The sequence below is a fragment of the Chiroxiphia lanceolata genome, chromosome 23 (genome assembly GCF_009829145.1).
Source record: "Chiroxiphia lanceolata isolate bChiLan1 chromosome 23, bChiLan1.pri, whole genome shotgun sequence".
Lineage (NCBI taxonomy): Eukaryota > Metazoa > Chordata > Aves > Passeriformes > Pipridae > Chiroxiphia > Chiroxiphia lanceolata.
This window is the reverse complement of record NC_045659.1, coordinates 3,465,306-3,482,599: the sequence shown is the minus strand read 5'-3', so window position 1 is coordinate 3,482,599 and position 17,294 is coordinate 3,465,306. Positions and strand designations below refer to the sequence as shown.

The 17,294-nt window shown below is 48.8% G+C and overlaps 2 protein-coding genes, 1 long non-coding RNA gene and 3 other non-coding genes across 7 annotated transcripts in view; 5 read left to right on the top strand and 1 right to left on the bottom strand.

Annotated features, from left to right (window-relative positions):
• Window positions 1-6,910, top strand: part of CLMP (CXADR like membrane protein) — a 43,312-nt gene extending 36,402 nt beyond the window's left edge. Inside the window, exons 6-7 of the mRNA XM_032709752.1 lie at window positions 1,541-1,682; window positions 3,317-6,910. Of these exons, the coding sequence (XP_032565643.1) occupies window positions 1,541-1,682; window positions 3,317-3,611 (437 nt within the window). The 3' untranslated portion in view covers window positions 3,612-6,910. The remainder of the gene's footprint in view (window positions 1-1,540; window positions 1,683-3,316) is intronic.
• LOC116797863 lies at window positions 52-16,445 on the bottom strand. Of its 2 annotated transcripts, XR_004360765.1 has the most exons (3): window positions 16,435-16,445; window positions 178-439; window positions 52-128 (listed from the first exon to the last, which is right to left on the bottom strand). It is a non-coding gene; the product is annotated as an uncharacterized LOC116797863 (long non-coding RNA). The 2 variants fall into 2 exon arrangements; XR_004360764.1 differs by lacking the exon at window positions 16,435-16,445 and having other exon boundaries at window positions 178-1,085.
• HSPA8 (heat shock protein family A (Hsp70) member 8) lies at window positions 9,543-15,468 on the top strand. The gene is made up of 9 exons (XM_032709751.1): window positions 9,543-9,668; window positions 10,598-10,807; window positions 11,277-11,482; window positions 11,566-11,718; window positions 12,486-13,041; window positions 13,364-13,566; window positions 13,839-14,037; window positions 14,277-14,509; window positions 14,982-15,468. The coding sequence occupies exons 2-9, from the start codon at window positions 10,603-10,605 to the stop codon at window positions 15,165-15,167; spliced, it is 1,941 nt and encodes a 646-aa protein (XP_032565642.1). The 5' UTR covers window positions 9,543-9,668; window positions 10,598-10,602; the 3' UTR covers window positions 15,168-15,468.
• On the top strand, window positions 13,197-13,287 carry LOC116797867. Its single transcript, XR_004360768.1, has one exon. It is a non-coding gene; the product is annotated as a small nucleolar RNA SNORD14 (small nucleolar RNA).
• Window positions 13,657-13,753, top strand: LOC116797866. The gene has a single exon (XR_004360767.1). It is a non-coding gene; the product is annotated as a small nucleolar RNA SNORD14 (small nucleolar RNA).
• LOC116797865 lies at window positions 14,575-14,671 on the top strand. Its single transcript, XR_004360766.1, has one exon. It is a non-coding gene; the product is annotated as a small nucleolar RNA SNORD14 (small nucleolar RNA).
• Window positions 16,446-17,294: the final 849 nt, after the last annotated feature.

Sequence of the window (17,294 nt, the reverse complement as noted above, 5' to 3'; positions counted from 1 at the left end):
CGTGGGGCCACACCTTTGCCCTTTTGTACTTTAATCCCATAAAATAGTTCCTATTTATACTTATTTATTGCAGTTAGGGTTTGCACAGCAGCCCTCTGTATAACCTACAGTGATAAAAACATCACAACCTGAAGTGACAAAAAAAATCACAACCTAAAGTGACTAAAACACCACAACCTAAAGTGACTAAAACATCATTTGGGCTCAGATTTTTCGGTCTGTTAGAAATGTTGATTTTCAGAATGACTAATGGCATAAAAGGGGGGGAAACTGGGAGTTAAAGGTTCCAGAGCCTGCAGCTTTTGAGGTACTTCTGGCTGGAGTGGTTGCATATTATTCTCAGGTATAAACTGTCTCTGTGGATGTTCCATCGATTCAATTCCAAATTATTTATCTGTTGCACTCGGGACACTAAACTATCTAAAGACAGCTGGAAGGGCTCCACGGAGTAAAGTGGAGCAACTGTTGACATTTTGGTTTTAATCCAAATTTCATAAATTCTGTCCGGAGCACCAGAAGTTAAAATCTGTGTTCCGCCTGATAAAACCCATCAAGGGTGGAGCGTGTTTTGCATATTCATGCCAGGAAAAGGGTGGAGTTTAGCACCTAAAAATCCAAACAATAGAGTTTAGCAGCTCTCAAAGGAGATCAGCAGGGGCTGGAACTGCTGTGCTAAAAGACTGCTAATGGCGAGGTCTCTTCTTGGAGATTCCACAGCTTTGGAACTTTTTCTGCCCGGCCAAGCCTGAAATAACTGGAATACGGTCATGCAGCAAGGAAAACCGGTCTGCCTCAGGCATCTGAAGTAAAAGCGTCCGGGCAGCTTTTATGCCAATTGAACTGAATTGGTTTAAAACCTCAGTCGGGTTTGCTAAACCCTCCGTAGGGACGAGCCTTAAGGAAACAACTTTCAGCCAAGCCCAGCCCAACCGACCAGAAGTTGTCATAAAGTAGCAACCAAGGGCCCGTAATCGCTGGGAAATGTCTCATCTTTTCTGTTTCGGAGGAAAAATGCCACACACAGGATGCTCTTTCTTTCTACCCCTTCCTTCCTCTCTCTGACCCAGCTCGGGTCACTTTTTTCCCCACGATTAAATAATTCCTTCTGGAAAAGGGAATTATTTAAATGTAATCACTTCAGGGTAAGTTGAAGGGGGGAAAAAAAAATCCTCACGGGGAAATATTCACACTTGTGCCTCCAGGAACCTACTAGGTGCCGTGTTTCACATGTCTGTGCTTTCGGTGGCTCTGTGCTCAGAAGGGAGGATTTTTCCTCCTCGTTTCACTCTGACCCACAGCTGAAGGCACAGCACTTTTGATCCCACCCTTCCAGAGCTTTTCTCACCCTCAGCTCAGCTTCAGCAACAGTGCCTGGAGATAAACTGGTTCAACTTCTGTGTGGAGACACACCTAAATAAATAAACTGGCGCGTTCTGTTCTGATTTATACCCGGTGCTGTAAATTGTAGTGGGGACTAGAACCTGACCGTGCAACTCCAGTGAGAATTTATCAACTAATCCGTCTGTTTTTCGGACAACAGATGCCCAAAATATCGGCATGATCGCTGGGGCAGCGTGTGGGGTGGTGGTGGGACTCTCCCTCCTCCTCCTGGTGGTGAGGCTGACGATAAGGAGAAAAGAAAAGAAGAGATATGAGGAAGAGGAGGCACCAAATGAAATCAGGTAACGCCTTGCACTTAATCCCCCACCTCCCACGCTCCCTCCTTGCAGTTTCACACATCTTTTCAGTAAAGATTTAAGTAGCTGTAAGTAGGGCTAAGTGTTGCTAAAGTTTGTTCTAAATAGCTTTTAAAGTCTCTGTGAAATAGCACTGACAAATTTCTTCACTTGTGAGAATCTCTGTGAAGATTTTCCAGAAAATCAGATTAAACTTCCCCCCCCCACACCCCCAGGGCAAATCAGCATAAAACTCTCTCTCCCATTTGCAATTTCAGCATTTTAAAGCATTTACGCTGTTAAATCCAACCCACTTGTCCATTGTGGCTCTGAGAGGTTTTGGGGGGTTTTATTTCTCCTTCTCCTTCTTTCTGTCCCCTTCTCTTCTTTCTCTTTCTCCTTCTTTCTCCTTCTCTTTCTCCTTTTTCTTTCTCTTTCTCCCTCTTTCTTTTTCTCCTCCTTTCTCCTTCTTTCTCTTTCTTTCCTTGTCTTTCTCCTTCTTTCTTTCTCCTTCTTCTCCTTTCTCCTTCTTTCCTTCTCTTTCTCCTTCTTTCTCCTTCTCCTCCTTTCTCCTTCTTTTTCTTTCCTTCTCTTTCTCCTTCTCCTTCTTTCTTTCTCTTTCTCCTTCTCTTTCTCCTTCGCCTTCTTTCTCCTCCTTTTCTGTCTCCTTCTCTCTCCTTCTCCTTCCTCCTTTTCAATCACAGTTTTTATTGGGAATGCTCCAAGACAGGCAGGTTCTCTCAGTCCTCCTTGAGCCTTTTGAACAACTGTGCTCTGGATTTAGCCGGGGTGAGCAATCCCTGAGCCGTGTGTGAGGGGACACCCTCACCCCGGCAATGCTGACACATGTTCTTGGAGCTCATCTGTTCCAGGCCTGCCCCTTAACTCCCCTAAGCAGAGATTGCTCTCCAGCCAACCCAGGAAGGAAAGCACTGGAAAGATCTATTTCCAGGAAGGAGTTTTAGCTGCTCCCACCCTGGAAGAAACAACCCCCGTGCCTTGATCCATCTTTGTGTCTATTTGTACGACTGCCCTCATATGACATCTCTGTAATCCCTTCAGCAGCTGATTCCTCTGCCTCACACTCAGGTTGCCAGCCTGAAAGCAGCCTCTGCTGATTCCTTCCCTTCCCTTTTTCCTGCTTTCTTTTCCTTCTCACCTTGCATGAATTTTCAGTTGGAGCCTCACCCTCTTGTATCACCTTTTCACGCCTGACTGTTACATCCTCTCTCTCTTTCTCTCAGGACCCAGTTCTTGCACTTCTTTCTCTACCCACAGGTTATTTTAAGTGGAAGAACTGGTTTCAGCTAGTCTTGCCCAGGCCATTTCTCATTATGAGTCAGGATTACAGAGCAGACAGTTCCATCTGAGCTGTTTGCAGTGACACTTGGTATTTGTTATTTGTTCCACACGCAGAGCTGTGTGTGTTTTTATTCCAAACCTGTTTGACCAGCAGCTCTGCAGGGCAATAGGGGGGTTCAGTCCACCAAGTTACAGAGCACAGAATTCCGAAAGCAGATAACAGAAATTATTCCTGGGCAGATACTCCCTGGTGATTTGCAGCTTCAGGGAGCAACTGCTTATGGCAGTGGCGAAATGAGGAAGTGGTGTTTGAGCCCCTGCCATCTGTTTGGTTGCAGAGAAGACGCAGAGGCACCCAAGGCCCATCTGGTGAAGCCCAGCTCCTCCTCCTCTGGCTCCAGGAGCTCCCGCTCAGGTTCCTCCTCCACCAGGTCCACAGCCAACAGTGCCTCCCGCAGCCAGCGGACTTTGTCCACGGAAGCCACCCCTCACCTCACCCCTCCCCAGTACAGCCAGAGGGAGATGGAAGGGAAGGAGATGGAGCCAAAGAAGGTCGACTACAACAACCTGATGAAAATGGGAGCCACGTTGGTGATGGTGCCTGCCCAGAGCCGGGCGTTCCAGACCGTGTGACCCTCGGGAGGCTCCTGCTGCCCAGAAACACTTCACACACCACCAGCCACATAGGAGTTGTTAGATTAGCTAATTATCTTCCTGGTCAGCTTCATTTTAATCACTCGTGATTATTCACACCACAAGAAGCCCTCCCACTTAACTCTCGTACATCTTCCAGCACTGAGGTTATGAGACAGGATTTTCTTTTATTGAAGTTCCGATACGGGATTTTCTTTTATTGAAGAAAGATACATTTGAGGGAAAAGGGAGCCATTTGAGGGAAAAGGGAGCCATTTGAGGGAAAAGGGAGCCATTTGAGGGAAAAGGGAGCTTCTTTTTAAATTATCTCTTATTGTTTTTTGTTGTTGTTTTTTTTTTTTTTTTTGGAAATGGGACACTGAGCATTTAAAAACTGCAACAGCAAAGCGCTGTGCAGGTGAAAAGAAACCAAACCTCAGGATTTTTTAAAAGGGATCAACAGAGACATAAAGATGCATAATGTGCCAGAGAGAGGTTTTGTGGGGAGGGAGAAGTCTCTTGTACTGGTTTTGGAGAACTTTCTCAAAGATGCATGGTCTCACCTGAAGATTTTGAGGGCAGGCTGGTGTCCAGCCTCAAAGGGGACTGAAGGTGCTTCACTTTTTCTCCATTCAGTCTTCTAGTGAAATGCTTTTGGAGGCTGGAACTGAAGTGGAAATGAAAGGATCACTCCAACAGGTCAGGAGATGCAGTATTAGGGCAAGTGTCTGAACTGAACTCTGTATTAAAGAGAAAGGACCTTTTATGTCAAGAAAACAGAGGTGCTTTAATTGCCAGAATAAACTTACTGGTGCACCCAGAGACACGGCCTGGAGCCTGCTCTGCTTTCATGGCCAGCACTGCAAAGCCACAGAAACCCCTCTGGAGTGGGGTCTGTGGCAAATGAGCCTTAGTGAGATGAGAACTGGGCCCTGAATCCAGAAGGGAGGCAGTTCCTCAGAAGGGGAGGGCCACCAATCTACCAAAAAGCCTGGATGAAGCATTTGGAAGATATTTGTCCTTGGCAGGTGGTGAATTCCCCAGTTTTGGGGGGAGCTGTGCTGTAGAAGCCTTATGGAGAGCTCTTCCCAAGTCTGAACCAACAGCACTCTTGAGGTGGCCTCCAGGTAAGACTGAAGGACATGAGGAAAACACACCTGGGACAGGTAAACAAGCACAATGCTGCTTCCACCAGGAGATATTTGTGTGCATTGTCCCATTCCTACACCAAATGCTGGGCCACGTGCTATAGCTGAGGCTTAAACCTTTAGCAAGGTTCTTAAAAAACTGCAAGAATTGTAACAAAATATTTTTTGTGATTAACCAGACTAAACATTTGCAAGGAATATAAAGTCTTACACTTCAAGTTGAAGGCCAATAGGAAAGGATGGGAGACAGATGCAGAGTTCTGTCATTTGTATTTTCCTCTGAAGGACTTGGCTCTGACCACTGCTACACACAAGACACTGAGCTTGTAGGTTTTAGATTCCTGTATTCCTGGACTGATGATTTTCTGTTAAAAAAAAAAAAAAAAGAGGGTGGACTTTTTTTTTTTTCCATTTGAGGGGAGGGAAGGTTTTCTTCAATTTGTGGGATGAGTCTATAGAAGATGGACCTGCACAGAAGAACCACAGATCTGTAATTCTTTCACTCCAGGACTGTAATTTATCTCCTTTTTTGACTGAGGGTCGGAATTATAACTTCCTCACTTGAGGTCTTAAACAACCTGATCAAAGCCAAGCCCTGCTTGGGCTGCTTCCATATGGGAAGTAGATTTCAAACTTCCCCTATATTATATGAGAACCTCTTTTCCTAGGAGTAGTCACCCATTTTCATCAGATGTACCAAAATTTCACTCGCTTTCTCTACCCCTGAGTCAACCCTTGGCAGGACAAAGTGCTGATGTTGTGCAGGGAAGACAATCCTGAGTTTAAGGTTTAAGCAAAGGGGAGCTGGTGTGAGGTGTTTGATAAGCTGCTGCTTCCATGGTCTTGGATCCTGGTGTTGGATACTCTGTCATTTTACCCAGAGAGCTTCCCTGGGTGCTCCAGGAGCACATTCCTGATCAGCTGTTTGGAGAGGCAGCTGTAAGTGCCTGTGATTCCTCTGCAGTTGCTCTTTTCCAGAGCCCTGGGGGAATCCCAAGAGCAGGAATAGGATGGCTGAAGCAGTTTGGGGTTCTCCTATGGCTGCCTATTGTGCTTCATGTCACCTGTGCTGCAGCTGAGGATCCTCACTCCGTGCACACAAACCCCTGAGTGCTTCTCTCCTGCCTGGGCAACCAGGAGCTCCTCACCACAAACTGAGGGTGACAATTCCAACAGCTCAGCTGGTCCCAGCCTGAGAACCAAAGGTTGGCTTTGAGTCACGGGCCAGACTTGTAATTATTAGGGAGGAGGATCCCCTGTCTGCAGCCTGGAGGCTCGGAGAATGCACCAGCCTGCTCCTGGAGGAGCTTCTGGAGGCTTTGGGGAATTAGCTGCAGGACAGATCAGCTGTGGCAACCCTCTCCTGGTGTCCCAACCCTCCTGGAGCAGAGAAGTCACTCCTTGCCCTGTGAGGCATCAGTGTGACTGCAGGGGCTGAGAGGTTTATGAGCCTTTTGGTGAAGGTCAGCTGGAGGAATCACTGAAGCCTGGAATGTGTGATCATTCCTGGCTGTTCCAAGCCCTGTTGGGAAGCAGTTCAGGTACCTGCTATCCAGGTATCTGCCTAGAAACCCTGCCAGAAAAAGCACCTCTCCTGCCATGCAACAAAGGTGTGTGGCCCTGCTTAGGGAACGTGGGCACCACAATGATTTAAAATCACTAACTCTGAAACACTGAGGTGCTTTCCAGCCCCCACATCAGAGATCTCCCAGGGGAACACAAAGTCAGTGCTGCACTTCTGCTGCCAGCAGGAAACCCAGAGGGAAAATTCCTTACTCAAAGGGAACAGGAGAAAGAGATCATTCCAAAGGTATTCCATTTTCAGGAGTTGCACAAGGGAAGCAAATGAACCATAAGCCAAACTCTTTGTAAAATAGTGTATTAAAGCATTTACTGTCATATACCAGTTATTACTTGTGTGATTAAATGCAGACCATGTTATGTAGCTTTCTTTTGTTTCTCAGCAGCTGAACTAAGCTTCCATCTCCTCTACCTGCTATAATTGGTGTACTTGTACTGTGTCTGAACAGCTCAGAGGAAAGCAAATATTTATTATTGATTCCTTTGAATCAATGATTTCATAATTTTTTTTTTTGGTTGGTTGTTTTATAAATAAAGGTGCTGCAGCTAAAGTGCTGCAGCTCAACTCAACTCGCACAGTGCTCCATCTTCTGTGGTGTGATGTGTTACATGTTGTCAAGCTGAATCCAAGGGAAAAAATACGGAGTTAAAAATACCATTTTTAAGCCAACGAGGACTATTTGCATATTTGCATGGAAACATGGAGAAGCTGGGTTTTTTCCCTGGGTATTTTTCAGTCTAAATTACAGGCCACAGTATGAAATGTGTGAGACCTTGGGTGTACCGAGTGAGTGGTGTTTTGTCTTCCATGGAGCTCTTCCACCTGAGATATTTTGGCTGAGGATGGAGGTGGTAGATAGTGCCAGCACAGATATAAACCCCTGGTGACATTATCCTCCCACTCCCGTGACCTTACTGCTGAACCAGCCCGTGTTTCACTGATCTCAAGGGCTGTGAGGTGACAAGGAAACTTTGAGCAACCACCTGACCCGTGCTCAGACAGTTCAGATCTTCTCTGCAGATGAACAGTTTGAGGCAGCCAACAGGAATCTCCAGTGTGGGAGCTGGAGGTGGGATTTTAAGGGTAACTAAACGTCATTGTGGTTGATTTCTCTCAACCTCCTCTCCCCGAGGGTGTTTTGCAGAGGTCTCCCCACATCAGCAGCGCTCCTTACTGAAATCTGGGAGTAAAAATTGCAACATCACTAGAAAGGATTTAAAACAGAACGCAGTGGTCTCATAGGTGTGTCCTGGCTGTCCCTGATTCATGAGAAAACGCCGTCAACTAGCTCCCACTGGAGTTGGTGACATTAAAAATCCTGATTGGGGATTTTCAGAGGAGTGGAGCAGTTGCATACTTTTGTACAGTATCAGGAATCTGGGGTTATTTTTAACCTGGATCCGTTGGTACTGACACACTGGAGGGGGAGAATGTGGTGGGAGAGGGAAGGGATGGCCTTGCAAATGTGTGATTTTCAAACTTCAACCAGGGATTGCAGATGCAAGTGTTGTATAAATAAACGTTGCTGCTGTGAGCAGGAGGAATGTCTTTGATAATCTCTATTCTCCTCCCAATTCTGTTTTAAACTCTTAAAGGAGAAGCAGTGCTTGATCCCTAACATACTAAATTCATGTCCAGAAATAAGTGGAATCAGTAATTTGAAGAAACTCCACACAAAATACTTAACAGTGTCCAGCCTGCCGAGCCTTAATTTTTCTGATACACAGTAAATGAGCTACTTTGGTCCAGTTTGTTAACAGCCTTTAATTCCTAATGTAATGAGTCATTTGCCCTCCTCCCTGCACTGACTCACTGCTGTTCCAGGCTCCCTTCACTTGCTATCACTCTGCTCTGCCAAGTGTGGTCGCACATCTAAATGTCACTGTGGAATTTCAAGGTGCAGGTGCTGCTATTCTCAGGAGGTCCTAGTGGAATTCTGCTCATGATTTACAAACAAAAAAAACCTCCAAAGGCTAACAGCACTGCACCTGTGTGTGGTGTGTTGAGTGTGAGTTACACCGAGGGGCATCCCTGGTGTAAGGTGGGAGCAGGGTGTACTCTGGACAGGGTGAGGTGTATCTGGTCAGGGGTCACGCCGAGAGCTCTTATCTTGTGTTCCCTCCTCCCGGTGACTCCCTGACTTTTCCACTTGCCCTTTATGCCGTGTAAACATTGGATTGAGTCCTCAGCCTGACCTCAGGTGATTCCTGACCTCTGCTCCAGCCTCAGGTGCTGGGACCATCCCAGGGTTTGTGTGGTGTCCACGTGCTGCCTGGGTCCCAAGGGATGTGGGACAGCCTGCTTTCCCCATTATTTCCGTTATTTCCACAGAAATAATCCCTGCTGGGAGCTGCGAGTGAGCAGCAGGGACATGCCAAGCTGTGGGAACACCCTGTGCCTTGGCTTGGTTTGGAGCTGCTGACGGATAAGGACAGTTGGGATGGATTATGGAGCAGGGAGACGCTGAGGTGGGTTTTGCTCTGTGGAAAAAACCCGTGTCACCCTAAAACACCACAAACGTAGTTTCCTGGGAGAGAAAGAGGGCGCGGGGACAAACCCGGGAGCCTTGTTGAAGGGAACATGGAGGACGGTGATTATTGTACCGGGGAGATTCACTGAGCACACGCTGTGGGGAAGGCTATGGGGAGGGGCTGCGAGCACAGCAACGGGAAATGCCGCCATTCCCGGGGGGGGGGCAGGAGGGAATTCTGAGGGCATAGCGGGATCCCGGGGGCACAGGATCTCTTAATTATTAACACTCATTAACCCCACAGGACCTCTGTGGTCGCTGCCCCTCATGGCGCCGCCATCTTCTCGGCCCCCCTCCCCCTTTCCGCTCTCCCTCTATGCAAATCACCCTCCATGGCCGCGCTCCCATTGGCCCCATTGCGAAATATGCAAACGAAACCCGGGCTCGCCGCGCGCCGATTGGCTGCCGCCCCTTCCCTGTCCCCGCCCCCGGGGATCGTCAGCCGCGCGCGGCCGGAGACGCGGGCTCTGATTGGCAGCGGCGCACGGGAAGCCCCGCCCCGCTGGTAGCGGGCGGGGTGTGCGCGGGGAAAGCGCATGAAGGTTCCAGAACACGGGGCCGGCTGGCGCGCCACGCCCCTTTCCGGTGCGCGTCACGCAGGACGGCGACCAATCACCGACGGGCAAGGTGGTGGAACCCGCGCGTTGATTGGCCCGGGCAGCACTCTGGGGGCGTGTCCTTCTGGAAGGTTCTGGGCGGGTATAAAAAGCCGGCTCGGCGGGCGCGGGGCATTGAGCGCACAGGAGCTGAGGGGTGCGTCTGATCCTGTGTGAGAACTATACCGGGCCGGATTGCCGGTAATGGCGTTGGGGGAGTCCTGTGCGGCACGCGGGGGGGTGCAGGGGGATGTGGCTGCGTGGGGGAAGGCGCGGAGAGAGGGAGCTTTGGAGCTTTGGGCCGGCTTTGGGAGGGCGCGGGTGGTTTTGTGTGTTAAGAGGGCTTTTCGCTGCGGGGATCGGGCTGGAATGGCGGGTGCAGACGCGTTTTTTGCCACTGCGGTGCTTTTTTTTTTTTACCCCTGGTTTTCTCTTGGTCTGTGAGCGGTTTTTCTGCTCCTTCGCCGCCGCATCCCGTCCGTCCCCCCCCTCCCCCGCCGCGCGTCTGGTGAAAGGGCGGGAGGGGGAGGACTGCAGGAGACGCAGCGCCTAAGTTGCTTCCCTAAGGGGCCGCCCCGGGGGATGTAGTGCCCGAAGGCGGGGAGGAAGGCGGGAGAGTAGAGAAGCGGCCCCGTGCGGAGTGTTGCGGGAGGACGGATCGCAGTGGGGTCGGTGCCGCACGGGGCTGGGGCTGTGCCAGCGCACGCGGCCCGCCCGGCGCGGACTCCATTTCCCGGCAGCCCCCGGGCCCGCCCCGCTGCGCCCGTCACGCGGCGCGGGCGGCGCGGGGCACGCCGGGATTTGTAGTCGCGCGCCACGTGGTGGGGGGGGCGCAAAGGACGCCAAGCGGTGGAAGGTGGGAATGCACCCGGTGTGCTCCCGATGCCACGTGGGATAACGGGAATGGGATTGCAGGGTTCATCCTGCAGTAGCAGGGTAATTTAGGTTGGAAGGAATCTTAAAGATCGACTGCTTCCAACCTCCGGCTACGAGCAGGAGCACCTTTAACTGAAACAGGTTGCTCCAACCCGGCTTTGAAGTCTTCAGGAATAAGGCAGCCACAGCTTCTCTGGGCAACCTTCAGCAGTTCTTCCCTTTTAATTAAAACTTTTTTTGTTTTTATTTTCCAGACAAGATGTCGAAGGGACCAGCTGTCGGGATCGATCTTGGCACCACCTATTCCTGTGTTGGCGTGTTCCAGCACGGGAAGGTGGAAATCATTGCCAATGACCAGGGCAACAGGACCACACCGAGCTATGTGGCCTTCACAGACACGGAGAGGCTGATTGGAGATGCTGCCAAGAACCAGGTGGCCATGAACCCAACCAACACAGTGTTTGGTAAGGCTGCAGGACTGCCAGACTTGGCGTAAAGAAGCTGAGCAAAGGGATAAATGTTACCTGATTACAGTAATTACTAATAGCAGGCTTAGTAACTAAAATCCCTAATTTGTTTTTAGCCTGATTAATACAGTTAGATTACTGCTAATTAATTTTATATTATATGCAGGGAAGGTAATTGCCTTAGGGCTAAAACTTTGCTTTGCTGCAGGTTTTCTTGGCAGTTTGTTTTAAATGGCCTTGACTAACTGTCTCATGCTGGTTTATGGTCCAGCTGCAGCATTTCTGAGGTGGTACCACTGAGTTTGTGCATATCCAAGGGGTGAAAGTCAGCAATACCTGCACCCAGACAGTAATAATTCCAGATTAAGGATAATGTTCCATGTTTTTTTTTTTTCATTTTTAGGAAGAACTTAGTGTTTTTAATTGTGAATAAACATAATATTCAGGGTCAAATCGTGTTTTCCAGATGCCAAGCGGTTGATTGGGCGCAGGTTTGATGACTCTGTGGTCCAATCTGACATGAAGCACTGGCCCTTCACTGTGGTGAACGATGCTGGCAGGCCCAAAGTGCAGGTGGAGTACAAGGGCGAGACAAAGAGCTTCTACCCAGAAGAAATTTCTTCCATGGTTTTAACCAAAATGAAGGAAATTGCAGAGGCTTACCTTGGAAAGGTGAGGTTTAGGACTCGAGTGGAATGTTGTAATTCTCTGAGCAGTTGACATGGGTAACTGAGCTGTTGGTTGCTGTTTTTCAGACTGTTACTAACGCAGTGGTGACTGTCCCAGCCTATTTCAACGACTCCCAGCGCCAGGCTACGAAAGATGCTGGAACCATTGCAGGGCTCAACGTCCTGAGAATTATCAACGAGCCCACAGCAGCTGCCATTGCCTATGGGCTGGACAAAAAGGTATGGTGTGGTGTTAAATCAGGTCTGAAGTAGGAGAAATAGTTCTGGGCAATTTTGAGTAGAGAAGAGTAGAAAGCAGTTCTTACATCATAGCACTTCAGGTACACAAAACACATATTGCACACACCATAGTATAGGCCTTAATATTTTTGTAACTATATCTAATTAATATTTGAATATTACATCTTTGGTTTTACCTAGCCCAGAATTGTCTGTCCCATCAGACCTCCCTCAGACACCCTTCCCCCTACTGTGACAAGCAGTCACAAAGACCTCTCCTTCCTCTTCATCCTCCTCTTCACCATCTTCTGTCCTCCTTAGAACAGCTTCAAGGCTTCTGAGTCTTCTGAGCAGCTTTGGCTCAGTTACATCAAGCAATGTGCTCGTTATGTCTTTAAGTATGTTTTCTACAGATAAAACATTTAAAAAGTCTTTATCTGTTAGAATCCCTGACCAGAAATACTGAAACAACATTTTAGGATTGTAGTGCAAAAGGTGCTTAGCTAAGGGTTCTATTCTAAAATTGCTGAAAGCTGTACTACAGTGTTTAATATGTATTTTAAATGTTCTAAAAGTCTTTATCCACTGGAATCATTGACAAGAAATACTAATATTTGTGGAATTTAGTAGAAAAGGTGCTTAGGTGAAAGTTCTGTTCTATAATTGTTCAAAGCTGTGGTGAAATCTGTTTAACTGTCTGATGGCCAAATAGAAAAGTTGTTGACCCCCCAGCAGGAGGCGAATTAAAACCATTGGTCTCCTCCCAGGTGGGTGCTGAAAGGAACGTCCTCATCTTCGACCTGGGCGGCGGCACCTTCGACGTGTCCATCCTGACCATCGAAGATGGGATCTTTGAGGTGAAATCCACAGCTGGGGACACCCACCTGGGCGGGGAGGACTTCGACAACCGCATGGTGAACCACTTCATCGCCGAGTTCAAGCGCAAGCACAAGAAGGACATCAGCGAGAACAAGCGCGCCGTGCGCCGCCTGCGCACCGCCTGCGAGCGCGCCAAGCGCACCCTGTCCTCCTCCACCCAGGCCAGCATCGAGATCGACTCCCTCTACGAGGGCATCGACTTCTACACCTCCATCACCAGGGCTCGCTTCGAGGAGCTCAATGCCGACCTGTTCCGGGGCACCCTGGACCCCGTGGAGAAGGCCCTGAGGGACGCCAAGCTCGACAAGTCCCAGATCCACGACATCGTGCTGGTGGGCGGCTCCACGCGCATCCCCAAGATCCAGAAGCTGCTGCAGGACTTCTTCAATGGCAAAGAGCTCAACAAGAGCATCAACCCTGATGAGGCCGTGGCCTACGGTGCAGGTAACTATAATGTAGCAGTAACTCACATGGTACAGCTGTAGGAGGTGGTGGTACAAACTGCTACCTGAGTTCAAGTCTCAGAGCAGTACAGCTGTAGGCCCTTTGTTTACCACCTGGATGACTAAAGCTTTTCAAATCAGTAAATCTTCTTGGACTTGCAATGATGAATCAGATTCCAAAGCCATTCGTAGTTTCCACCAGAAGTCTACTAATGATGGCCAAAGTCTTCCTTGGATGTCTGAGCGAGCCACGTGCCTGACTGTAGTGTACAGTTTATCTGTAGCATTATCTGGCTCCTAACACTTCCCCTTTCTCTCCCCAGCTGTGCAAGCTGCTATTCTGTCTGGAGACAAGTCTGAGAACGTGCAGGACCTGCTGCTGCTGGATGTGACCCCGCTGTCCCTGGGTATTGAGACAGCTGGAGGTGTCATGACAGTGCTGATCAAGCGCAACACCACCATCCCCACCAAGCAGACCCAGACCTTCACCACTTACTCTGACAACCAGCCCGGGGTGCTGATCCAGGTGAGCACAGAGCTCTGGGCTGAGGTGATGAGATGCTTGCAGTAACTCTTAGGCCAGAGGTGGTGTGTCCTTGCAGCTTCAAAATCCTGGTTGCTGTGATGAAAGTGATTCCAAAGCCATTCGTAGTTTCCACCAGAAGTCGAAAGACTTGTGTTGGTCCAAGTTCCTTCCTTGGATGTCTGAGCGACCATGTCCCATCAGGATAATTAATAGCCCATTATGGTTTAATAATGTCAACCTTAATGACATAATTGGATGGTTTTGCTCACTAGGTGTACGAAGGAGAACGTGCTATGACTAAGGACAACAACTTGCTGGGCAAGTTCGAGCTGACTGGCATTCCCCCTGCTCCCAGAGGTGTCCCTCAGATTGAAGTAACCTTTGATATTGATGCCAATGGCATCCTGAACGTGTCTGCTGTGGACAAGAGCACTGGCAAGGAGAACAAGATCACCATCACAAATGACAAGGGTAAGGACCCACGTGTTCCTCTGAACTGTGCTTTTTATTTTAATCACAACTTGGCTGTAATTGGCACTTTCACACTGATTGTAGCTGTGAGCCTTGGTTTGCTGCTGGTGCAGTAGTTCATGAGTTCCTGAGAAAGCACATTCTGGGCTTCTTCTGCCTGCCCAAACTAACTAGAAATGTGTGATTTTTAACTTCTGGGAGTTTGTGACTGAGCACAAACCGTGCCCTGTGTTCTGCAGGCCGGCTGAGCAAGGAGGACATCGAGAGGATGGTGCAGGAGGCAGAGAAGTACAAGGCAGAGGATGAGAAGCAAAGGGATAAGGTGTCCTCCAAGAACTCCCTGGAGTCCTATGCCTTCAACATGAAAGCAACTGTGGAGGATGAGAAGCTCCAGGGCAAGATCTCTGATGAGGACAAGCAGAAAATCCTGGACAAATGCAATGAGATCATCAACTGGCTGGACAAGAATCAGGTAGGTCCCATTCCATGGTCCTGGTGTCGGGCTGAGGCTGGTCCAGGAGGATGCAGAAGCTCTGGTTGCTGTGATGAAAGTGATTCCAAAGCCATTCGTAGTTTCCACCAGAAGTCGAAAGACTTGTGTTGGTCCAAGTTCCTTCCTTGGATGTCTGAGCGACCCCAGCTTCCAACCCCTCCTTTTTCCAGCTGGGTTTCTCCCATGAGTGGTCTGACCTCATGTGTTGCTCCCAAAGCAACAGGACCTTAACATTAAACAGTGGTAAAAGTACTAGGTAATGTTGATACTAGACCAAGCAGAAGTTATCTTACATCTGTCCAATGCAAGTCTGACTTGGTGGGGCTGAGCATAAGCAAAAATAATAATAAAAATGATCTGGACTAAAAATAAGCCTAGATTCTTAAAATATATATCCTGCTTTGTTTCTGGGCTGTGTCCATAACATTAACTGAGCTCTTGTGTTTTCCAGACGGCCGAGAAGGAGGAGTTTGAGCACCAGCAGAAGGAGCTGGAGAAGGTTTGCAACCCCATCATCACCAAGCTGTACCAGAGCGCTGGAGGGATGCCCGGGGGGATGCCTGGAGGATTCCCAGGTGGTGGAGCTCCTCCCTCTGGTGGAGCCTCTTCTGGACCAACCATCGAGGAGGTGGATTAAGGACACTGGGAAATGCATTCCACTAGCAGTTAGTGTTGGAGGACCCCCAGCTGGGGGGTAGAGTGAAGGACCCAAACCTGTAGGCACATCTGGGTTGGTTTTGCCAGATTAAAACTCCGTAACTCAGCTGCTGTAAAAAAAGAAAACAAAAATTCAAAAGAAAAAAAGAAACATTTTCTGGGCATTTTAAATACTTGAAAGTGTGCACAGGAGGGAGATGAAACCATTGCACTTTACAGTACTGTAATGAGTGGAAATGCAGTTCATGTCCTAAAGAATAAAAACTATTTAATGGGCATCACACTGTCTCTGTCTTCACTTCTTTGTAGTTGTAGATTTAGGGATCATTAATCTTTATTTACCCTGAAGTTTACTTTCTTTTCCCTTAACATGATCCAAGTGGGTGCTGGAGTAGGGAAGGGAGCCAGATGCTGCCTGGGAATTATGGTTGGATGCATTTTTTGGGAAGAACTTAAAAGCTGATTGTCATAGACATTGGGCAGTAAATGGCATTTTTAAAATAGACACAGATAATGATTTGGTCTTGAAAGCATTTATAAGCTGAAGCATCTGACTTGCAGGAAGGCAGGTTCAGAGGTGGCTTGAAGTTTGGAGAAGCTGTGGCTGGGTGGGGAGGTGGGGTTTTTTTGGGTGGCCTTTTCAGCAATACGAGGCAGTAATACTATGTATTCTGTGAAAACTGCTGCTATATTAATATTTAATATCACTTTATATAGCAGCAGTCTGCTCCCAGTGAAGCCTGGAGCAGAGGAGTGGCAGTTCCCAGTTGCAAGTGCAGTCCATGAAAACCTCTAGGCCAGGATCAGTTGGAAGGAAGTTGGAGAAGTCATCCAGTTCCAGCTGCCTGGATCAGGGCTGAAAGACCTGGTGTTAAAACCACAGGCAAAGGACTGACCTGGAATCACCTCTGGAATTCTTTCCAGTGTTTGCCCCCCTCTCAGGAAGGAAGCATTTCCCTCTCTCTAGTCTAACCCTGCAGCACAGCTTGGAGCTGTTCCTGTGCATCCTTACCATTGGATCCCAGGCAGGGATCACCACGTTCACTCCACGGGATCACCTCCAAATTCAAACCCAGCTCCCTCAGCTGCCTGTGGCATTCAAATTCCTACCCTTCATTTTTGGGTTGTAGTGCCAGAGCTGTGAGTGGTACTTGGGGGCACAGCAGTGCTGAGAGAGCCCAGGGGGGTGACATAGAGCTTAATTGGTGATAGGAAAGCAAAACAAGGGATTTACTCTTCCATCACACCTGATGGTGACCAGGGAGGAGAAATCCCATCTCTCTCTCCCCTTCTTCTTCCTTCCCCCAGCTCTAGATGCTGATGCCCCCACAGGGCCTCGGGCATCCCTTGGGGTCACCTGGCTGTGTCCCCTTGTTCCCCCCCAGCCTCTCCTGGTGGGGTGAGGAGCAGAAGAGGCCCCTGTGCCAGCCCTGCTCAGCAGGAACTGAGCTATCCCTGTGTGCTCCTCCCTGTTTTCATCACAAACCCCAATCACAGCCTCGGGGCAAACCACTGTGAACAAACCAACCTGTCCCAGGTGACCTTGGCTTAGGACAGACTGTCCCTCAGTGTCCCCTCACCCTGTGCCTGCTGACTGCAACATCCTCTGCACTGCCAGCTCTTCTGGTCCCCTGATAATAATTAGGGGAATAACCACAGCATTAATTAATCCCACAAAATTGAGTGGGAAATTAATGTTGCACTGCAGAGTTTAAATTCCTTTCAGTTTGGGGGGGCTGGGGGCCCTGCTGGCACTGCTGGTGCTGGGCCACCAGATAGCAGCACCTGACCATGGAATGGCACAGAGGCACCTTTTTTGGTTGCCCCTCTAAGGTTTTGAATGATGTCACCCAAAAAATATTTATGGCATTTAATTGGATCCGTGGCAGCACCTCCCATGAATGGTGTGTGATGCCTTTGTTGCCCTAAGGGAACATTAAGTGGAAATGGGGGTGGGAAAGTGGTATTTTAGGGTATTTTAGGGCCAGTGGGTTAAGCCAGCACAGTTCTCACAGGAGGGTGTTGGTGGGGGCTGTCAGAGCTCTGGTTCAAACCCACCAGCCTGGTCAGGCTCAGGGAGGAGGTTTCTAAATCCTAAACAAGCACA

Coding starts and splice junctions, on each gene's coding strand:
- HSPA8 (XM_032709751.1), top strand. CDS start 10,603: ATGTCGAAGGGACCAGCTGTCGGGATCGATCTTGGCACCACCTATTCC. Junction 11,483..11,565: donor CAGAGGCTTACCTTGGAAAG/GTGAGGTTTAGG, acceptor GCTGTTTTTCAG/ACTGTTACTAACGCAGTGGT. Junction 13,042..13,363: donor GGCCGTGGCCTACGGTGCAG/GTAACTATAATG, acceptor TTCTCTCCCCAG/CTGTGCAAGCTGCTATTCTG.